Source organism: Hippocampus zosterae, chromosome 19, assembly GCF_025434085.1.
Source record: "Hippocampus zosterae strain Florida chromosome 19, ASM2543408v3, whole genome shotgun sequence".
In the NCBI taxonomy this organism is placed as follows: Eukaryota; Metazoa; Chordata; class Actinopteri; order Syngnathiformes; family Syngnathidae; genus Hippocampus; species Hippocampus zosterae.
Window position 1 is genome coordinate 2,045,955 of NC_067469.1, and position 23,181 is coordinate 2,069,135.

General features: G+C 43.8%; 1 protein-coding gene and 1 long non-coding RNA gene across 4 annotated transcripts; one reads left to right on the top strand and one right to left on the bottom strand.

Moving 5' to 3' along the window:
- The first annotated feature begins 438 nt into the window (after nucleotides 1-438).
- LOC127591974 (centrosomal protein of 128 kDa-like) lies at nucleotides 439-17,773 on the top strand. 3 transcript variants are annotated; one of them, XM_052052289.1, is made up of 24 exons: nucleotides 439-1,127; nucleotides 1,322-1,408; nucleotides 1,868-1,997; nucleotides 2,197-2,312; nucleotides 2,510-2,601; nucleotides 2,690-2,762; nucleotides 3,838-3,918; nucleotides 4,030-4,104; nucleotides 4,257-4,383; nucleotides 4,664-4,794; nucleotides 5,616-5,687; nucleotides 5,933-6,118; nucleotides 7,229-7,417; nucleotides 7,553-8,011; nucleotides 9,084-9,245; nucleotides 10,274-10,441; nucleotides 10,680-10,736; nucleotides 11,410-11,602; nucleotides 13,597-13,646; nucleotides 14,849-14,872; nucleotides 15,980-16,057; nucleotides 16,146-16,259; nucleotides 16,920-17,028; nucleotides 17,256-17,773. In XM_052052289.1, exons 1-24 carry the CDS (start codon nucleotides 954-956, stop codon nucleotides 17,348-17,350), a joined length of 3,042 nt encoding a protein of 1,013 aa, XP_051908249.1. In that variant the 5' UTR covers nucleotides 439-953; the 3' UTR covers nucleotides 17,351-17,773. The 3 variants fall into 3 exon arrangements, with proteins under 3 accessions (XP_051908249.1, XP_051908248.1, XP_051908250.1); XM_052052288.1 differs by having other exon boundaries at nucleotides 3,838-4,104; XM_052052290.1 differs by lacking the exon at nucleotides 439-1,127 and adding an exon at nucleotides 1,710-1,788 and having other exon boundaries at nucleotides 3,838-4,104.
- On the bottom strand, nucleotides 2,810-6,006 carry LOC127592021 (uncharacterized). Its single transcript, XR_007960046.1, has 3 exons — nucleotides 5,921-6,006; nucleotides 3,035-3,143; nucleotides 2,810-2,876 (listed from the first exon to the last, which is right to left on the bottom strand). It is a non-coding gene; the product is annotated as an uncharacterized LOC127592021 (long non-coding RNA).
- Nucleotides 17,774-23,181: the final 5,408 nt, after the last annotated feature.

Sequence of the window (23,181 nt, forward strand, 5' to 3'; positions counted from 1 at the left end):
CTCCCAACCCCTCGCTCATTATTGTCGGTATAATGTTACTCACCACTTCGGCAACAGGCAGCCTCGTGTACTGCAGGAGACAATTGCGTCGAATCCGTAGGCTCCAAAATCATGCATGCATTTGACTCCACATAACTTAAAATAATAACAATAACAATAATAATGTGTTATTATTATTATTATTGTTGTTATTATTATATAATAACAACAATAATTATTTATTAGCATAATAATTATTTTAAGTTATGTAGATAATGATTTATTATTACATTTGTTTTATTGTCAACCACAGAAATCATAGCAGTGTACTAGTTTTGGTAATTATAATACATTTTCCTTTCTAAAGGCGTGGACGCACCAGCGCAGAAGCCTCCTTGTGGGTATTGTAGTTCACAAGAAGCACGTTCCCTCAGTTTACAATGTTTTAGGACTACAAATCCCGGTGTGTCTTTTCTCTGCGGTTGTTGTTGGTCGTTGTCCTGTTCAGACGCGGCTAGTTCAAGTTGCCATAGTACGGGGATGCATAATTTCAGTTGTTTTCTTTTAACTAGAAACTCACGTGTGGCGTAGGCAACGAAATAGTGGAATATATTTTAGATGTTTTCCCGGAACATTTGTCTGATTTTGCGGCCGTTATTGTATTGTATCAGTTTGGCCAGCTTTAGGTTAGCTAGCTAGCATTTACTGTTTGCCACTTGTTGATCAAGTGGAGAATCATCCCGCAGCAGCACAATGAGAGCTTTGAATGGCAAGGCAAGAAACTGATTTTTTGAATTTTACAGGTCTCATAATGTCTTAGAGGGTTTAAATTCGTGTTGCAGCAAAGCAAACATTTGGCAATTTCGTCGCGAGTGTAATGTGCAATTATTTTGCCATTGAGCGTTTTTGGAGACTCGGGCTACTTAATCAAAATATTTGCATGGCCAGGTGTAGTCGAACCATAAATCGAAAATATGGACACATCCAGTGGGTCAGATTCGAGTGACAGGTGGCGTGGACACAGGCCGCAGGGGCGCGAAGCCCACAGCAAACCTGTACGGGAAAGAGGCCGAGCCAGTGGGCGAGCAGGTGACGGCCATGCAGCTGACATCTCCGAGAAGATCAGCACACTGTGCAGCACTTTGCAGGTACGCGTACTCATGCCATCTTGTTTTATTTTTACATTATCATAAAATGAGTCAAATAATTATAAACAGGCAGAGCCAACTCGCATTTTTGATGTGCAAATGGCATGAGTGTGGATGCTTTGGAATGCACAACAGAATGATTGTTGTGAATGCTTGACTTTGAGCGGCCGCTCAATGATTTGTCTCTTTGGCAGGATACCAATCGGAACTTGACCAAGGTGGACCACATGCTGGGCCAGTACAGGGAGCATACCAATGACCAGGCTGAAGCAATGGCTTTGGTAAAACACCTGTTCAATCCATTCCCAGTGTCATGAAATTATATTACGGTACACATTGCACAGATGGCTTTTGAATTGCACAAGGCCAGCGTCATCTCATTTTTATTTTAGTACACTCTCCATTGTAACCCACCCTTGAGATCTAATATTCTGCTTCCTGAAATTAAACGAGTACTTAAATGCCAAATTAGGCTGAAGTCAGCCCAAGTAGCAGGGGTGTTAAACTCCTGCCCTGGAGGACCGCTGTCCTGCATGTTTTCAGATCATCAGCAAGCTCTGTGGAAGCCTGACACTGAATCAGGTGTGTTACAACAGGGAGACTTGGGAAACATGCAGGACAGCGGCCCTCCAGGACCTGAGTTTGACACCCCTGCCCGGAAGTATGATCTGCAAGCCTTGACTCAGTCCTCTCCCAAACCTGCTCGTTTATTGTTTCAGCATCCATTTTCTGTTTTCTAGCTTCGGGATAATCTGGAGGAGTCCATCAGTCAACTGCAGGCGCAGAGGCTGAGCAGGGCCAATGGTGCTCACAGCAGCGCTTCTGCATGCAGCTTGCATTCCAGTGACTTGGATGGTTGCCCTGGATCAGGTCAAGAGCCTCAGCATCTAAACTCTTGTTTCGGATTTTAATATGCTTGAAATAGATGAAATGGGCCGAGTCATAAAGCAGCCTGTGACTTGGAAATGTTTGGCTGAGTTTTCCACCGGGCTCATCTTGCTTCATTCATTCATTCCAATGTGACCCCTTGTATTAGTATTTTACAGCCTGCAATCATGTATAATTACAGATGGCAAACCGACCTCCCCGCTAAAGGACTACGCAGGAACGCCAGGGATGAGAAGGAGGAGGAGGTCTCACTCCGCAAGCGTTCGCTTCAAGAATAGTAGCTTGTCAGGAGAGGACGTAAGAACCACAGAAGTGCCAGTTATTGCGTACATTCACAAAGTGTTCTGAAGGGAGAAAACTAGATCAGTAGCAGTGCAATGTATTGGTATATTTCAGTTTGGGGATTTTCATTTAGCTATTTTGTTTGACAGACAAGATGCTGCTTTTGAATTTGCTGTTGTTTTTTAGTGCAGTATTTACTCTGACAATGACAGATCCACACTTTACACCAGTCCATGAGAGATCTCCGCTGTGACCAACAGAGACTATCGGTAGACTTGGAGCAAGAAATCATCAGGAGAAATAGGTAATATTTGATCTACGATGCTGTCTGTGAACATGAGAACAGCTTTTGAATTGAAGTAGACAAGGAAGTTTTTGTCATTTCTTGACAGAGCTGATGTTGACACCAGGCTAGCAATTGAGAGCCTCTCCGATCACATGGCCCCTATTCAGCGACAAGACTCTGTAAGTGTGCGTTACTGCTTCGGCCCAAGAATTTGCTGAACCTTTCAGGTGGTGGTCACTGGTGACGTTGTTTCAGGATTGTAAGGCATCCTGAAGCGAGCATCACCTTGCTTCCTGCAAGACAAAAGTAGCCCAAATGAATTATTTAACTGTATTCTCAATTTAAATAATAATAATAATAATACATTTTATTTGTGAAATATTTGAATATCAGCAACAACAGCAATTTACTGTAAATTATCGTATCCACAGCTGCAGTAAAATTTGCTCACCAGATTAGTGATGCAGTGTTATTTCCCCAAATACACTGAACACCCTCAGTCCACAGGAGCAAGCTTGCACTTTGACCCCTTTCAGTGATTTGTACTTGCCGTCATGGATCTGCTGATTGCTGGGAAAATAATGAAACAAAATTAGGCTTCAAATACATCTCTATGTATGCATATCCTAAACAATGTCAATGTAAAAACGACATTTTATCACCAAGTTTCTGGAGAAGAGAGCCAAGTTGTATGCATTTTACATACTGTCGTTTTGCTGTAGACCACAAGGGGTCACTGTGTTGCTTTAGAATGTTCTTTTTTCAAAAACGGCTCACCTGGGGATGAGCTCCGATTTCCACGTAGGAAGCAGCTATGATTCATTTTATATCCCTCGCCCGGATATTCTGCTCATGGGAAAGCGGCACACCCGAGGGTGAGGAGAAGTAAATTTTCCCCCTCAAAAGAGTAAATAAACACACAAGGAAACGAAGAGGAAACTAATCTAATTTATCACATAAGTTGAGGAGGAGGAGAAGCACAGAGCACATTTATTCCTCACCGATGGGCCCGCTATGATGTGAATCACGTCGATGAGTCGCTTGGGTAGAGGTTATTGCTCGCAGCTGACAATCCATCACCGTGGCCTGCTTACAATGGGCGCGATTGAGTGGGATGTGAATCCCCGCACCATTATGCCACTGGCTCATTTGAAAGAAATGGGGAGGGTGGATGATGTCATACGAAAGTGCCTGTCATGTTGCATTGTTATTGCTGCAGAACACCTGTTTTTGTCCCGTGCGTTTGTTTCGTAGACTTTTGAGAGACATAAAATCGATGTCAGCGAGAGAGAGGACACTATGACATCCAGATTACTTGAAAAGAAGTCCTTCAAGGTGAGTACACATTTGAATGGATTTCTTTCGCTGAAAGCCGAAATCAGATTTGGTCGCTGTTCAATTTTACTGACATTATCATCGAATAACACCCCCTCACGCTGTCCCGAGATGGAACAGGAGCTGGAGAGAGTGAAGAGACTACTCGATCAGTCAGAGGACAGCAGAGAGTCACTGGTTCAACAGGTTTGTATTCATTTTCTCTGGATGAACTGCGCTCTGCGTGAATACGAACGGACACAGAACCGTGAGTCTATGCCGCAAACTCCAGTGAAGCAAATCCCCCAACACTGGAATATCCCAGCGTTTTTGCGCCATGCGTGCGTGATGATTCGCAGGTGGAGAATATGCGGGGTGAGCTGCAGAGGAGCAGGAAGGAGAAAACGGAGCTTCAGAGAGTCTGGCTACAGTCCAGTCAGCCAATCCCTGGCAACCATACAAGCAGGGAGGAGGGAAGATTACAAGGTACGCATTGTAGGTGTCAGGAGTGTGATTAGGCAGTTTGCCTCATTTTATTGCTAAGCTCATTAATGCATCTTTATTGAATGAATAACGGAAGGTGGAAAGGCAGGTTGGCGGATGGATATTTAATACATCCAATGAGGAAAGTTAAAAATTGTGGAGAACCCTGTGACATTAAAAAAAAAAGTGCTGTTATTGACAACCACTGTTGTCATGAGATAAGTATTTTAAATGTATTTCCTGCGTGTGTCTTTTCTGTATTGAACGCGTGTCAATGGTTCAGACATGGAAAAAGAGTTGGCGGAACTGCGAGCTCAACTGCGCCGGGCATCGGCCAGCAGTGAGGTCAATGAGCTAAAGAATGCTGTGGACCGCAAGGAGAGCGAGTGCATCCAGCTGAGAATCCAGTTGGAGGTTTGTGCGTCATGTCTGTTTAGAAAACAATCGGTCCAGTGTCTGATGAGCAGCGCAATGCCGACATTGTGTTTTTGAATGATCAAAGGTTTCCCGTGTGGCATCTACGCCGCGCTTGATTGAAGAAAAATTTCTTTCTGTACAAATTATTTCAGGCAAAGTGGGAAAATAATCATACAGCACAAACCCCCTTTCAATACACGTATTTAACTCATTCACTCCCAAAGACGTTTTTAAACGTCTTTTCAGACTTGGTCCAGAATTGGCTGGTACTGAATGAGTTAAAGGTTGCTGGAATGTTAATATTTTAGCTTTTTTTTAAAGTGAAAAAAGAATGTCATGCTTCCTGTATTGTAGGTGTTAAACCGTGAATTGGATGCATCATCTGGGGCGTCGCTGAACGGACATCAAATTGTTTCATAAAAAAAAAAAAAAAAAAGAATAAATAAGATGAATAAATGGAAGGGCCATGACTGGATTTATTCCCAGTGAACTTTTTCTGTGACTAATCAGCCTGTGACTAACTGCTTGCACTACCTGCGCTTGGTATACTTCAAACTTTAGAATTTAGACATCAGAACTTCAAAGTGACTCCAGCTTGTTGTTGGAGATATAAAATAATCCAACGGGAACGATTTGTGCACTATTTTTTTCTGAATCCTTCAAAAAGGTAATCCAATTTTAATACTGAGCTTTCTCTGACCGGCGTTTCTCTCACTCTTTTTCTGGAATCTTTGTTGCTTTAACACTTAGTGCTTCAACCCTCACCTGAAGTTCTTTTGGTACCTTCAAGCCCCTTACCCCTCGTTTCTGTAACCTAGGGCTTGTCTGCAGAGTTGGCACGGCGGGAGCAACAACAAGTCCGAATGCTTGAGCAGTTGAAGGATATGCAGGTGGTTCTCGGTTTCATCAGTTAATGCTTTGAACGAATATTTGTTTTGTTTGTTAGATAAGGATCATAAAGTGCTTTCAAGAGGATTATTCAGTTCACTGACTCCACTTTTAAGTATTTCACGCTGGACTCAAGTGGCAAGGATTAGCTTGGTGAAAATACTGATTCACTTTAGGTAGAAAAGGATACACATACGGGGGGGGGGCCCAAAACTTTTCAAACTATACAGCTCACCTTTCCTTTCAGAGCAAAGGACAGACAGAGAGGACCGAGACCGAGGCGCTACTCCAGGAGAGCACGAGGAGCAGAGAAGAACTGAGGGCCAAGGCCCAAAAGGCCGTGCGACAATGGAGGGCAAAGTGCAATCGACTGCAGAAGGAGCTGGAGGAGGCCCGCGCCCACATTCAGATGCACACTGACAAGGCAGCAAAGGTCAGTCAAGGGCAGCCATTTGTACAACGACAGGAAGAAGTACTTACTGTGTTATATATTCGCCGAGTCTGTGTGTGACAATTGAAGGTGCGCTCCCTGCACTAGATCAACTCTCATTCTAAATTTAAATCCAAACACCGATTCATTCACACGTTCGTCTTGCTATGCAGTCGCGAAATCAACTCCAAGTCAACTCCAAAGGAAGTTGGCCCGATCCAAAATCACTGTGAATTAAATATTCCCAACTCATGTGCTTTTGACACGTCTGCGTTTCGGGAGTACACATTTCTGAAAAAAAAAAAAAATAGTTGGACACCGTCTGTGAAGCATACCAAAGAGAGGAGCCCCATCAATTTTAATTTTGTCTGTGGACCAGCTACTCGACACCTTCACAACTTCAGCCGGGTCCTGAAAAGTTCATGGCAGCTTGCCCCCAACACGACTGCTTGTGCTTTGAGATGGCGCGTTTGGTGTCTGTCCAACTGCTGTCAGAGTTTAGTCCGCGTTACCGGCAGCTAGTCAGAGCGAGAGATCCCCCCCCCCCCGGAATGTTTGATGTGATGTGAAGAAAGTATGAATTCATTTCCACCCTGTTAGTGAATAAGGCAGTGAGGTGGCTTGGGCATCTGATTCGGATGCCTCCTGAGCGCCTCCCTGGTGAGGTGTTCCGGGCATGTCCCACCGGGAGGCGACCCAGGGGAAGACCCAGGACACGCTGGAGAGACTATGTCACCCAGCTGGCCTGGGAACGTCTCGGGATCCCCCGGGGAGAGCTGGAAGAAGTAGCTAGGGAGAGGGAAGTCTGGGCTTCCCTGCTAAAGCTGTTGCCCCCGCGACCCAGCCCCGGATAAGCGGTAGATGATGGATGGATGGATGGATGGATAGTGAATAAGGATGTATAATCAAGTGCTCGATGAAATGATTAGTTTGAGCTACAGCATCGTCCTCCTCGGTTACAGGTCCTGCCGTTTCCCCGTCAGTCTTCCTCCCCGCTCTCGTCAAATGTTGTCAGAGCTGTGCTTTGTTCTCCGTTCGCCTCCCCAGCGTCTTCAGTAATTCATTTTTTCCCTGTCACTCTCGCCCACCGCTTCTTTCTGTTCCTCTCCGCAGGTAGCCAACGAAACGGAGCGCTCCCACACCCAGCTGAAGGCGCTTAGCCAGCAGGCCCAGGCTGCCCGCAGAGAGCTTGCCGAAAGCCTACAACGTTTGGCCCAGCGTGATGAGGAGCTGCATCGCAAGGACGTGGCGCTCTCCGAGAGCCGCCAGTGCCAATTGGCTCGAGAGCAGGAAATCCGGGAGGTCAGGGTTTGAACGTCCCTTCCCCTCAATACTCTCAGAACAAGCAAAGATGTTTGAGCGTTGAACAATCAGCGCTTGCGGTGCTTGTTCCAACTTTTCTGTGATTTCTTTTCTAATATGTACTTTTCATTCTAGGCCAAGGAGTCCTCCGATGCCCTTCAGATGGAGCTTCGGCGTCAGTCGGAGAACCTGGCAAGACTGAGGGAAGAGAATCAGAGGCTCGTCGAGCAAGCGGACACGCAAACCGGTCTCAGTCAGAGACACCTGAATAAGCAGGCTGAGCTCCAGGTCGCGCTGAGTCAAATGACCTCAGCTCATGCCCAGCTCGCGCACCGCCTGAGCGAGGCGGAAGCTTCCAAGAAGGAGCTTCTGAAGGTCACGGCGGAATTGCGGGCCAAGCTGGCGGCGCTTGAGGATGAGCCGGACGCGCTACGGAAACAGCTGCAGCTCGAGAGAGAGGTTCATCGGAAGGAGCTGGACAACCTGAAGGTCGCGCTTGAAGGAGGCAGGACGAAGCGCGAGGAAATGCAAGACATGCTCCGACTCTGCCGTCAGCAGCGCGATGAGATCCAGTCACATCTAAATGACGTGAAGGTGAATTATTTATTCATTGTGGAACCATAGGATGCACAGTATTTTCCTCACGCCGGTACACGGAAAATTGTACGCCATCCGGAGCAAATATTTATCAATGGCTCATGTGCCGATTTTTATTTATTTTTTCCTTCAGGGGCTTTAGACACATCCCTCCGAGTGCGAGCGGCTGGATCTTAGCTGGGATTTGAATGTTTTGCGTAAATCATCATGATCATTTCAAGGCTCCGGGCATGAACATACGAACGCTAATCCCTTTGAGCCTCGTTAAAGCAGTGAAGCGTAAACGTGGAATTGCTCTTGATTGGAAGCCTCCAGCGTGAACCTCGACCCCCTGCTTCAAGGAGATGGAGTGATGATTCCGTCATTGTTTTGAAGGTCTTCCCTGATATTGGCTGAATGTAGCTTTAGCTGTCCTCATTGGCGTTATCGGACAGCGCTCGTTGTAGTGATGTCATATTTCCGTTGGGTGAAAACAAGGATGAGATTGTAGGAAGTTCCACGCTGTGGTTGCTGCGCATGTCCACCCGATATTCGAATTTCGCGTCTATTCCAATTTTGCTGCAGTCAACTTTGAGGGGGCGGGGGTGGGGGGGCTTGAATAGCTGTTTTTCCTTGTCCTTGTCCTCTCTTGGTTTCCCCTCCACTGTATCATCCCCTTTCCCTCTTAATCCCTTCCCTTGTCACTTCCCTCCAACTTAAAATTTGCATTTCCCTTCTGATGGTTTCCTTCCCTCAATTTTTCTCTATTTTTCCTCAGCCCGTCACTCGGTTCATCCCAAGTTCTCAGCTCGTGTTGTTAATTCCACTCTAATTGGTACTTGATGCATTTTTTTTTGTACAAAGCAGCCCTTTTATGCAGAAATTTGTCAAAGCAAAAAAAAAAACATCTAGACACGTGAGCAACAATAGGGCGGGTAGTTTTGTGGTTGCAAATTTCAGCCATTTTGGCTTGCCAGCTCAGAGGGGAGACATTTTTCAAATGGACCGGGGTTCACGTGTAAATTGATGACGTCCAGTCCTTTTATCCCCTGCGCATATCATGATCGTAAACACACCTGCTCTCCATTAGGCAGCCGCAGTGTCGGAGACGAATTTGTGCGAGGTGCTGCGCGTCAAGTTGGACAGGATGAAGGAGGAGTGTGATAAGTTGGCCGCGCAGCTGAAGTCAAAAGAGGATGCACATGCTCTCCTCTGCAAAAAATACCAGCGACTTAAACTGGAACTGGATGAAGTAAGTGTGGTCTTGATTAAAATGGAATAATGTAAAAAAAAAAAAAAGCCATGATTTTTTTTTTGTCGTCCATCCATCCATCCATCCATCTACCGCTTATCTGGGGCCGGGTCGCGGGGGCAACAGCTTTAGCAGGGAAGCCCAGACTTCCCTCTCCTTAGCTACTTCTTCTCGCTCTCCCCGGGGGATCCCGAGTCGTTCCCAGGCAAGCTGGGTGACATAGTCTCTCCAGCGTGTCCTGGGTCTTCCTCTGGGTCTCCTCCCGGTGGGACATGACCGGAACACCTCACCAGGGAGGTGCTCAGGGGGCATCCGAATCAGATGCCCAAGCCACTTCATCTGGCTCCTCTCGATGTGGAGATGTGAATCCACATCGATGTGGATCGGTGTGAAGGAGATTTTTTTTGTCGTAATTTTAGTATTCAAGGCAACGTTCTGTGATCATGCAAACCCCGAGAAAGTTTAAAAGGTTATATTTGTGCCACGTCGGCACTATTTCAAAGGGCTGCTACATGAAATCGCAGGTGCTTTACAACAACAGATGGCGTCTTCACTCTCGTCTCTGACAGGCCCCTTCAGTAGGAGTATCTCTTCAGGATATCCATGTATTGACTCTAAATCGGATGAAAGAGAAAAAAAAGAGAGAGAGACTGTTATTCATGCAGCGTGGGTAGTTTATCAAGAAGAGACAGAATGATGACCCACAGTCCCCCTGAGCAACACTGTTCCGTTAGTTCCGGTGTCCCTGACATCTTGATTGACTGTGCCCTGGAAGAAACTCTGGAACTATTGATAGAGCAGACCAGAGAAAGACGGTTAACCAGGTTTGTTTGTGGAGGAGGGAAGCAAATGACACTTTAATGCCGAAAAGGTTGTCTGTGTTTTTCAATGTGTTTGGATGTTCGGATATTTTTTGTCTTTGTGACAAAAAGTTAAATCCATGCAGTTGTCCCCTCGTCCTCCACAAAATGCGACGACAGTAAAGTCTAAACTGTGAACCACTGTTATCGTTCTCCTGTCCTCCTCAGGTCAGGTTAGATGAAGAAGGCGGGCGTGCAACAGTATCCGAACTTGCCAAACTGGAAGAGAAGGTGGCACAGATGGAAGCCGAACGCGTGGCTCTACTTTCCTCCATCAGCGACGAACTAGATGAAGCTGTCCAAGGCCTGCTGAGGAATGGTGAAGACAACTTCCAGGTGATTTGGGATATTTTACCTTTTTTTTTTTTGGCGGTTGTGTGCCATCCATCCATCCACTTGAACAGTAACAATTAAGTATAACCCACTTTGTGTGTGTAAATCTTAGTTTGTGTCTTTCTGTATGTTTCTTCTATGCACAAAATGCCGGCGCCAATCCAATTGCGCGATTTCCCATTTTTGGCTCGCATGCATGCATGCAGGAATGCTCACGATTTGCCTTCATTTGTTTGAACAGGCAACCAGGAAAGCCGGATCAGTCAACGACAGCTCCCTTTGGCTCGCAGAGACCAAGGTATGATTCTTACATGCGGTGGGACTCTGTCAACCAACCAGGGGATTTTTTTTTTCCAGCAAATTCAATTATACGGCCGAAGATTAAGAGTGCAACCGTTGTTAGTGGGAACAAGAGGGGGCGGGTGTCTCTATAGCACGGAAAATGGAAACACAGTTACTGAAATGAAACCTTTCCAGAACGAGTTATTATTTCTATACAAATGCAGCATCGTAGTGACCCACATCTTTAAAAATATGATGACAAATATTCCGTTTTCATCAGCTGTCCTCCTAAAACCGGAAGGCCCCTTTATGGCTTCAATGATAATTGCCTTCGACAAAGATAATCTTGCTCCTTTCCAGGATTATTGTGAGAGGAGTTTCAGTTCATTTCCAATGGTTGGATGACTTGACTGATATCTTCTGGATGGTTGCTTCGTGTTGAGAGCTGATGAGACACTTTAAGGCGCGAGCGGGTTTGAGGACGTGTTCCTCTCCTGCCAACTTTATTGATGGCGCTCCGGCTAAACGTTTGTGTTGAAGCAGCGTGATAGGACAAGAAGAAAAATGAGTGCTTCAGATCGGCCGAAGAATGTTCTACGTACGCTCCAAATGTGCACTTGTGTATACTCCTACAAAATCCTCATCCAATGCATTTTTTTTTTAATCTACTGTATATTCTAACAAACCAGTCCAAGATACGCTTGCTGCGTGAGGAGGTGCGCGAGCACAACGCAAGAGAACAGCGCCTGAGGATGCAGCACAAGCACACCAGAGCTGAGCTGAAGGCACTCAGGCAGACTATGGGAACGGAGCGAAATGCGTTCTTGCAGCGCCTGGACGAACAAGAAAAGCTGCTGCTCTGCATCAGCACCGAAAAACAAGGTCCAAAATCACAGCACTGCTATTGCTTTAGTGTGAGGTCACCGTTGTTGGCTATAGTCCTCTTAAGGCAACATGTACAGATTCATTCCCATCTAAAAAGAAATAACTAAAATGGCTCTCGTCCGAGCGCCGACCTTTGTCCAAAGTCAACGATGTCATCGAGCATTGCAGATGTATTTCTGTTTCATTTTTTTATTTGACCTCATGAATTCAGAATGAACAAAAAAAGTGCACGTTTAAGGAATTTCATTCATTCCTAACAAAACATCAAAAGATTTGTTCTGTCATCGAGCAACGGTGTACTAAAAGTTGTGCCAAGTCATTTGACCCCATTTAATTGCTTGCGTTTGACTCTCTGATCCATTTAAATTGCGTCAGCGCCTCAGAGCGCGTTCCCTTTGCGTCCGATCTTATCTCTTCCTTTCCTCTTTTCCACCTCGGCAGAAGCTCTCCCTCATCATATCACACACTGCATCTCTTCGTACTCTTCCCTCACCTTTCATCTCGTAATGATGCGATGTCTAGATCAAGACTAAAGATTCATTTCATCAGCGGGTCAGTTTATTTCTTGCGTCCCGGACGCCCAGGGCTGACAACATACATATGGCCGTAACCAATCAAGAGATTTCTACAAAAAGTAGCTTCCATCTCTTTGATGGGAGTGTATAAATGACTTCACATCTGGTCGTCAACAAGGTGACATTCCAATTAGCATTTGCTCAACACCAATAACCTTTGCTAGAGTATGACCATAGACTCGTCCATCAAATTGTAATATGAGCGATGTTTTTATTAAAGCCACTTAATTGCTCACCTCAGGCCAAGGGCTCTTAATGGCAGCACTTAGCAGAATATACCCTACGCCCCCATACTTATTTATTATTCATTCATTCATTCATTCATTTTCCGAACCGCTTGATCCTCACTAGGGTCGCGGGGGGTGCTGGAGCCTATCCCAGCTGTCTCCGGGCAGTAGGCGGGGGACACCCTGAATCGGTTGCCAGCCAATCGCAGGGCACACAGAAACGAACAACCATTCGCACTCACACTCATACCTAGGGACAATTTGGAGTGTTCAATCAGCCTGCCATGCATATTTTTGGAATGTGGGAGGAAACCGGAGCACCCGGAGAAAACCCACGCAGGCCCGGGGAGAACATGCAAACTCCACACAGGGAGGCCGGAGCTGGAATCGAACCCGGTACCTCTGCACTGTGAAGCCGACGTGCTAACCACTGGACTACCGGGCCGCCACTTATTTATTATTGATCTCTTATTTGGTTTGCGTCCTCCCCTGCGTAGAACATTCTCTCACCTGAAGAAAAGACACTAAATAAGGATAGTTATGTGTCGTCTCAAACACCTCTTGGCTTTTGCAGAAATAAAAAATTTGCGTAATTTCTGTCCAAAATAGTATTTGACATTTTACAGTATATTTGCATCCATGGTTGAAGAGATGGGGGGGGGGGGGTGTGGTCTTGCCCAGGCTGCGACATATTTGAATAAAATAAACATTTTGTACGGTTAACAAGTACATTTTCCCGGAGCATTTCCAGAGGCGAATGTGTTGCGAAAAGCAGCTGGAGACGTCAAGTCTTTTCTGTTTATTTGTCAGGGGGAGCACTTAAGGCTCACTAAAGATGTGTTTAAAACAAGCAAATCACCACGCAAAGCAAAATGTTTAAATACCGTGGTACTTGGAAATTCAATTTGTGACCAAATAAATGTCAAATTAGTTAAAAATTCAGCGATTGCAACGGAAAACAATTTGCCGCTGTAATTATCGGCAAGCAGAAAACAAGACTTGGGTTGCGTACAAAGGAGACTTTTGAAACGGAACTGATTATTGTGCATTGGAGACCTTTAACTGATGTGGGTGCATATATCATACTCACCGATTAAACATCCGTGAAATAAAAAAAAAAATAGAAGTGGTGGAAGAAGAAAACGATGTAAAACTAACGCACTTTCAAACTCTTCCGTTTTTCCTTCAGAATTGCTGGAGGGGAATCGCAAGAAGGTTGAAGAAATGAGAAGCCTGCAGGTCGGCATGCATTTTTCTTTCCTTCACGTTGTAGTTTCTTCTAATCGTGAGGTTGCGGGTAAGGCGCCGCCAGAAATCCTTATCGTGTGCAGACTGAATGCAGCATTACGCTCGGAGGTTTACATTTCCCATGATTCTTAGACACAGACGCAGGAAGTACTTCTAATTCTAATATGACAAAACATGGACGCCTGCGAGTGATGAGATGTGGATGAGAATGAGACGTAACAGGAAGCGTACCAGCTACTCCTGTTTAAAGTATCATCACCTCAAACATTTTTTATTTTATATTTCATGTGTATTTTTTGGTTTAACATCATATTGCGAGTATCCGCTCTATCCGTCCGGAGTAAAACAGAACGGAACATTTGGTCATCCCTGACGCACAGTGTACACGTGAGTGCACATCCCCGAGCGTGACACATCTTGCAGCCATGCCTGGACAAGTAGTTAATTGCAGCGGACACGAGGCCTTGATGACTGAAAGCCAACGACGGCGGCCTTGTCTCGATCCCACTGTGACGTGACAGCCACCATCACCTTTAATGCGGTGGATTGACCCCCCCCCCCCCTCCCCCCACACCTCCCCAGCCCGAACTTCCACCGGCCTTTTGCTCACCACCACCAGACATAAACATTGGGATACCTGGGATCCATCTGTTACTACTCGACGGCACCTGGCAAAACGTGTGCGCAATTATTCAGCTGTCCCCGTACTCAGTCGAGCCATTAATTATGAAGGATGAGAAGAGAGGGCTGTAGAAAGCAAATTAGAAAGACAAGTGGGGGAGGGGGGGCGTTTCACACTAAAGGAACCCTTGTTAGAACCCGCCAATGCATGCAAAACAGATGGGGGAGAAGCAGGTGGAGAGTAAGAGTGGCAGTTAAGAATCATCGCAATGCTTACATGCATCGTTACCAAGGGGGTAACGATCAGTCAAGAGCTCGATGAGAAGTCAGGAAAATGTGCCTTTGTGTGTTTGGCAGATCTTCAAATTCTGAACATTTCTTTCCCCCTATTTCCCATTACTCTTCTCTCCTTCGTCATCTCTCTCTCACTCACACACACACATAGTCCACTTTTACTGTTGGAGCAAATTACCTGGCCGTCAAGTCGCTCACCACAGCTGCGTTTCGTGTCCGCTCACGGGCGTATGTCCCGTGGCGTTTTTCTGATCGGTTGCCATCTTTTGTCTTTGCAGGATCGTGTGTTGGATCTCGAGATGGTAAGGTCTCATTGATAGTGGATGCGAACGAGTGCAACGTTCAAATTGTAGTTCAGGTGCAAAATTATGTCGATTTCAAAGCCTAATCAGACTCTTGTTATTTGAAGAACAGAATATTGTACCTTTCAGAGATGACATGAAGATGTTTTTAATTGCTATGTCACTGTCAGCTCGCAATGCAGTCGCACATTTGCTAATTGTAATTGTATTCCCTGTTTGTTTAATGAGGAGACCTTCTAATTTCAGTTTCATGTAATGGTGCTGCAAAAAGAAGGGGGTAAAAACGTAAACATAAATTTAACGATTCAATGAAACTACGAATATTGTTCGAGTCGAATAGGAGCGTAGCTCCATCTAGTGGATGCATTGTAGATTGCGTCTTATAATCCAGTGCGTCCAATATATGGCCGTCCGACTTGGGTTCTTAAAAAATGCAATGGCAAGAGAAATAGAATGTGCTACTGTTTAACAACAACAAAAACACAGCTGACAGATGTAAAAGGTCCACAACTAGCTTTTTGTGTTGGCCACCAGGAGAACGTGATGCCCGTTGGCGCTCAAGCACACCATTTTCTTGAGCGTTTACAAAATGTTCGAATAGCGCCAGCATCATTATCATCTGCAAAGATTCAATGGCCACCCAAAGTCACGAGGGTGAAGGGAGCAGGTGGGCACAGGAGATAATGCGCGGGGAAAAGGCCCCCTTTGCCACGAAAGGAACAATGACGGTGGCAACCGTCCGCCGTTGTTAGCCGACGACTTCTTCCATCATCTGTGCTAACGCAAATACGCCGTCGCGGTCACGTGACCCCCGCGCTGTTATTATCCGCAGAGATCTGATGCAGTCGTGCAGCTGTCGCACATAATCATCGCTTTGGATGAGCCTCCCGACTGGAAATGATGCCCCATTTTACTTTGCCTCTTTTCTCGATTCCAAGCCACTCCGTAAAAACAGTATTTTAGAAATTTGGAGGCACAATTAAGGGAGGAAAGCTCGCAAGGAATGTCCTACTTGTCTTCTTGTACCTTTAACAGACGTTCCTGTGTGCGATGTTGACTGTGACATGAATTGTCTGTTCCCCCTCACCCCCACCATTTTGTTAATAGAACTCTCTAGCAGCAATGGACTACGTGAAGTTAATTCCAGAGAGGCGCTACATGACGGACAACTTCAAAGATTTGGAGGTAGGGGGTGCTCGTTGGTGGAGACAATACGTCGTTTGCGACTTTTGTACCGGGATTATGACTCGGGTTTCTTGCCATGTCACGTCAGGAGTCACAACGGCAGAAGGAGGCGGCTGAGCAGTGCTACACCAAACACAAGGAGATCGTCTGGGACCTGCAACACCAGCTCGATGAGTCCAGACGAAAAATCCACGAGTGCAGGGTACGACACACACGCACACGATTGGTTGCTTCTTCTGCTAAGAATTGCATTGCTTCATTTTTAACTAAGTTGGCTATGCACTGTAAAACTCAATGTTAGCCTTTTTCCTAATTTTGCGGTCCTAAAAATGAATCCCCTCAGCAATTATCTGGTTGTTTTAAGAGTTCCCCACATACCTAACAGCCGAGGCATTTTTTCTTCCTTTGTCATGTTTTATGTTCGCTCACATTTTAAATATTTAATAACCACTGCGTATGTGCCCCCGCTCTAACAGCAGCCATCTAACACACCCAAGTTGACTTAGAACGCCACTTTTTGAGTCAAGCTTGGCCCTGTAGTGCCACTGTGCATCTAATTTGAAGCTTGCATCAATAGATATAGTTCCACGCGCTGGATGCGATGAATGCGTGCACAAAGCACGAACAGTGGCACAATGGTGCACTTGACAAAACGGGAACGTTACTCTCTCTGCTCTTAAGATTGCCAGGAGAGCCGTCACCAAATAGTTGTTGGCTTTTGAGCGCTGATGGTATTAAAAAAAAAATCCCAAATAATGATGATGATGACAATGGATGAAATGCCCAAATTTGCTCAACTCAGAGTAGTTTGTGGTGTAGCCTTGGTCGGTCTCATCCCTGACAAGGTCATCCTATTTTTCAGGAAGAGAAGTTAGACGCCACTTCCAGGAGGATGAAGCTAGCTGTTCTGGCTTCCTCCATGAAAAGCCCCGACGTCTTCTTCGGCAGCCCTCTCAGATCCGATACACTGTGTAAGTTTTGTTTTTATTTTTCACACCAAAGAATTCTTATTGATACTCAATACGACTCCGCCAATACCCGTCATGTAGCTCTGAGAGCCTTTCACAGATAAATTGACGCAGGCCTTTATTTAAGAGCATCGTCGCTGCGTTCACCATTTTATTCATGGACGTTCAATAACGCCTTACTGTACATGGTCGTAAAAAAAAAAAAAAAAAACCACACAATTTTCTCCCAGATCCACAGCAATGCCTGACCACATCTGACTTGGATGCCCCTGCAGTGAACATGGCCAAATTCCTCACAGATCCTTGCCAGCTCGACGGCAAGTGAACCGGTCCTGAACCGCAAGAAAAAAACCCTGTGAGGCACCTTGTAGTCTCAGCACCAAACCTCCTGACAACCTCAACACAACCGCCGATGGTGCTATCCCTGAGGTGTGACAATTGAGACTGCAACGGAGAGCGAATGCTGATTCTGTTTGCAAATCGGAGTCAAATCTATTAACTCTTGATGCCAGTCCTTGGAGTCTATCGTCCACCTGGAGTCTGTCGTCCACATGCCAATGAGCTGCAACAAACAGGGCTGAAGAGCTCAGCCAGTACTTTTTTGCTTTTGACGAGTTATTATGAAAGTGCTATCTTTGTGTCTTACATAATTGTTGAATAATCACTGAAGTCTATTTTTCATGTGCTGTGAATAAATCGAAGCACTTCAATTAAATCCTGATGGGGCCCAATGTTTGTTTTTACGGAATCCCTGGTGCTGATCTTTCTGTTTTTTTTTTTTTTTTTTGCAAGGGGTTTGCTTTTGCAGGAAGAGACTGCCGTTTCTCTTGCCCGCCAAGAGGTATGTATTCATACTTTTTCTAAAAAATATTTCGTTGACTAAATTAAACGAGAAAAGTACCTTCTTGTGGAGCCCTCTGTGTAAATAGTGCGCTATAAAATCGCTTTGGAGCAGCACGCTCCTGTAGACTTGCAACGACAAAAAAACTATATAGTAGAGTAAGGCTTTTTTAGCCCGAAAAAAAAACGACAGTATATAGTAAGGCTTTTTTAGCCCGAAAAAAAACGACCATGTATAGTAAGGCATTTTTAGCCTGAAAAAAACGACCATGTATAGTAAGGCGTTTTTAGCACGAAAAAAACGACCATGTATAGTAAGGCGTTTTTAGCCCGAAAAAAACAACATAGTATAGTAAGGCTTTTTTAGCCAGAAAAAAAACGACCATGTATACGACCATGTAAGGCGTTTTTGGCCCGAAAAAAAATGACATACAATAGTAACGCGTTTTTTAGCCCGAAAAAAACGACCATGTATAGTAAGGCGTTTTTAGCCCGAAAAAAACGACATACAATAGTAAGGCGTTTTTAGCCTAAAAAAAACGACAATGTATAGTAAGGCGTTTTTAGCCTGAAAAAAACGACCATGTATAGTAAGGCGTTTTTAGCCCGAAAAAAACGACCATGTATAGTAAGGCGTTTTTGGCCCGAAAAAAAACGACATAGTATAGTAAGGCTTTTTTAGCCGGAAAAAACCGACATTGTATAGTAAGGCGTTTTTAGCCCGAAAAAAACGACATAGTATAGTAAGGCGTTTTTGGCCCGAAAAAATTGACCATGGATAGTAAGGCGTTTTTAGCCCAAAAAAAACGACCATGTATAGTAAGGCGTTTTTAGCCCGAAAAAAACCGACCATGTATAGTAAGGCATTTTTAGCCTGAAAAAAACGACCATGTATAGTAAGGCGTTTTTAGCCCGAAAAAAACGACCATGTATAGTAAGGCGTTTTTGGCCCGAAAAAAATGACATACAATAGTAAGGCTTTTTTAGCCAGAAAAAAACGACCATGTATACGACCACGTAAGGCGTTTTTGGCCCGAAAAAAATGACATACAATAGTAACGCGTTTTTAGCCCGAAAAAAACGACCATGTATAGTAAGGCGTTTTTAGCCCGAAAAAAACGACATACAATAGTAAGGCGTTTTTAGCCTAAAAAAAACGACAATGTATAGTAAGGCGTTTTTAGCCTGAAAAAAAACGACCATGTATAGTAAGGCGTTTTTAGCCCGAAAAAAACCGACCATGTATAGTAAGGCGTTTTTAGCCCGAAAAAAAACGACAATGTACAGTAAGGCGTTTTTAGCCTGAAAAAAAACGACCATGTATAGTAAGGCGTTTTTAGCCCGAAAAAAAACGACCATGTATAGTAAGGCATTTTTAGCCTGAAAAAAACGACCATGTATAGTAAGGCGTTTTTAGCCCGAAAAAAAGCGACCATGTATAGTAAGGCGTTTTTGGCCCGAAAAAAATGACATACAATAGTAAGGCTTTTTTAGCCAGAAAAAAACGACCATGTATACGACCACGTAAGGCGTTTTTGGCCCGAAAAAAATGACATACAATAGTAACGCGTTTTTAGCCCGAAAAAAACGACCATGTATAGTAAGGCGTTTTTAGCCCGAAAAAAACGACATACAATAGTAAGGCGTTTTTAGCCCGAAAAAAACGACATACAATAGTAAGGCGTTTTTAGCCTAAAAAAACGACAATGTATAGTAAGGCGTTTTTAACCTGAAAAAAACGACCATGTATAGTAAGGCGTTTTTAGCCCGAAAAAAACGACCATGTATAGTAAGGCGTTTTTGGCCCGAAAAAAAACGACATAGTATAGTAAGGCTTTTTTAGCCCGAAAAAACAACCATGTATAGTAAGGCGTTTTTAGCCTGAAAAAAAACGACATAGTATAGTAAGGCGTTTTTAGCCCGAAAAAAACGACCATGTATAGTAAGGCGTTTTTAGCCCGAAAAAAACGACCATGTATAGTAAGGCGTTTTTAGCCCGAAAAAAACGACCATGTATAGTAAGGCGTTTTTGGCCCGAAAAAAAACAACAGTATAGCAGGGCGCTTTTAGCCCGAAGAAAACGACATATTATATTAAGGCGTTTTTAGCCCGAAAAAAACGACCATGTATAGTAAGGCGTTTTTAGCCCGAAAAAAACGACATACAATAGTAAGGCGTTTTTAGCCTAAAAAAAACGACCATGTATAGTAAGGCGTTTTTGGCCCGAAAAAAAACAACAGTATAGCAGGGCGCTTTTAGCCCGAAGAAAACGACATATTATAGTAAGGCGTTTTTAGCCCGAAAAAAACGACCATGTATAGTAAGGCGTTTTTAATCCTGAAAAAAATGACCATGTATAGTAAGGCGTTTTTAGCCGAAAAAAAACTTCTATAGCAAGGCGTTTTTAGCCGAAAAAAAACCTACTATAGCAAGGCGTTTTTAGCCCGAAAAAAATTAATGAAATGACCACAAGTCAGGCCAAAAACGCCTTACTATAGTGTAGAGGCACACATGTCGGCTTTCGGTCCGCTCAGTCACATATGAAAATAAAATACACCAAACGCTTTGCTTTTTTTTTTTTTTAACTGTAAACCCTCCCTAGTGCATGCCAAATACGCCTACAGTGCAGGTCCAGTCACAGTCATTGGTGGTGTAGTGGTACAGGTGCAGGTTTTTGGTCCAGGCAACCCTGGTTCGAAACCCGCTCAGTGGTGTGTGAAAGTGAAACACCAAGCACGAGGTTACTTTTTCCTGCAAACTTTCCGGAGTGCATGTCAAATACGCCTTTAGTGCAGTGCAACTCATAGTGACTGGTGGTGTAGAGGTACAGATGCATGTGTTCTGTCCAGGCAACCCCGGTTCGAACCCCGCTCAGTGGTGTGTGAAATTACAACACCAAACATGAGGTTACTTTACGCCTCACTATACTGCATTGTTTTTTTCGGGCTAAAAACGCCTTACTATACATGGTCGTTTTTTTCGGGCTAAAAACGCCTTACTATACATGGTCGTTTTTTTCGGGCTAAAAAAGCCTTACTATACATGGTCATTTTTTTCGGGCTAAAAACGCCTTACTATACTATGTCTTTTTTTTTCGGGCTAAAAACGCCTTACTATACTATGTCATTTTTTTTTCGGGATAAAACGCCTTACTATACATGGTCGTTTTTTTCGGGCTAAAAATGCCTTACTATACATGGTCGTTTTTTTTCAGGCTAAAAAAGCCTTACTATACATTGTCGTTTTTTTTTCGGGATAAAACGCCTTTCTATATACTATGTCGGGTTTTTTCGGGCCAAAAACGTCTTACTATACTATGTCTATGTCGGTTTTTTTCGGGCCAAAAACGTCTTACTATACTATACGTCTTACTATACTATGTCGTTTTTTTCGGGCTAAAAACGTCTTACTATACTATACGTCTTACTATACATGGTCGTTTTTTTCGGGCCAAAAACGCCTTACTATACTATGCCGTTTTCTTCGGGCTAAAAACGCCTTACTATACATGGTCGTTTTTTTTCAGGCTAAAAAAGCCTTACTATACATTGTCGTTTTTTTTTCGGGATAAAACGCCTTTCTATATACTATGTCGGGTTTTTTCGGGCCAAAAACGTCTTACTATACTATGTCTATGTCGGTTTTTTTCGGGCCAAAAACGTCTTACTATACTATACGTCTTACTATACTATGTCGTTTTTTTCGGGCTAAAAACGTCTTACTATACTATACGTCTTACTATACATGGTCGTTTTTTTCGGGCCAAAAACGCCTTACTATACTATGTCGTTTTCTTCGGGCTAAAAACGCCTTACTATACATGGTCGTTTTTTTCGGGCCAAAAACGCCTTACTATACATGGTCGTTTTTTTCGGGCTAAAAACGCCTTACTATACATGGTCGTTTTTTTCGGGCTAAAAACGCCTTACTATACATGGTCGTTTTTTTCGGGCTGAAAATGCCTTACTATACTATGTCGTTTTTTTCGGGCTAAAAACGCCTTACTATACATGGTCGTTTTTTTTCGGGCTAAAAAAGCCTTACTATACATGGTCGTTTTTTTCAGGCCAAAAACGCCTTACTATACTATGTCGTTTTTTTCGGGCTAAAAACGCCTTACTATACATGGTCGTTTTTTTCAGGCTAAAAAAGCCTTACTATACATGGTCGTTTTTTTCAGGCTAAAAATGCCTTACTATACTATGTCGTTTTTTTCGGGCTAAAAACGCCTTACTATACATGGTCATTTTTTTCGGGCTAAAAACGCCTTACTATACATTGTCGTTTTTTTCAGGCCAAAAACTCCTTACTATACTATGTCGTTTTTTTCAGGCCAAAAACGCCTTACTATACTATGTCGTTTTTTTTCGGGCTAAAAAAGCCTTACTATACATGGTCGTTTTTTTTCAGGCCAAGAACGCCTTACTATACTATGTCGTTTTTTTCGGGCTAAAAACGCCTTACTATACATGGTCGTTTTTTTCGGGCTAAAAAAGCCTTACTATACATGGTCGTTTTTTTCAGGCTAAAAATGCCTTACTATACTATGTCGTTTTTTTCGGGCTAAAAACGCCTTACTATACATGGTCGTTTTTTTCGGGCTGAAAATGCCTTACTATACTATGTCGTTTTTTTTCGGGCTAAAAACGCCTTACTATACATGGTCGTTTTTTTCGGGCTAAAAAAGCCTTACTATACATGGTCGTTTTTTTCAGGCCAAAAACGCCTTACTATACTATGTCGTTTTTTTCGGGCTAAAAAAGCCTTACTATACATGGTCGTTTTTTTCAGGCCAAAAACTCCTTACTATACTATGTCGTTTTTTTCAGGCCAAAAACTCCTTACTATAGTATGTCGTTTTTTTCAGGCCAAAAACGCCTTACTATACTATGTCGTTTTTTTCGGGCTAAAAAAGCCTTACTATACATGGTCGTTTTTTTCGGGCTAAAAACACTTTACTATACTATGTCGTTTTTTTCAGGCCAAAAACGCCTTACTATACTATGTCGTTTTTTTCGGGCTAAAAAAGCCTTACTATACATGGTCGTTTTTTTCAGGCTAAAAACTCCTTACTATACTATGTCGTTTTTTTCAGGCCAAAAACGCCTTACTATACTATGTCGTTTTTTTTCGGGCTAAAAAAGCCTTACTATACATGGTCGTTTTTTTCGGGCTAAAAACGCCTTACTATTGTATGTCATTTTTTTCGTGCTAAAAACGCCTTACTATACATGGTCGTTTTTTTTCGGGCTAAAAACGGCTTACTATACATGGTCGTTTTTTTCGGGCTAAAAACGCCTTACTATACATGGTCGT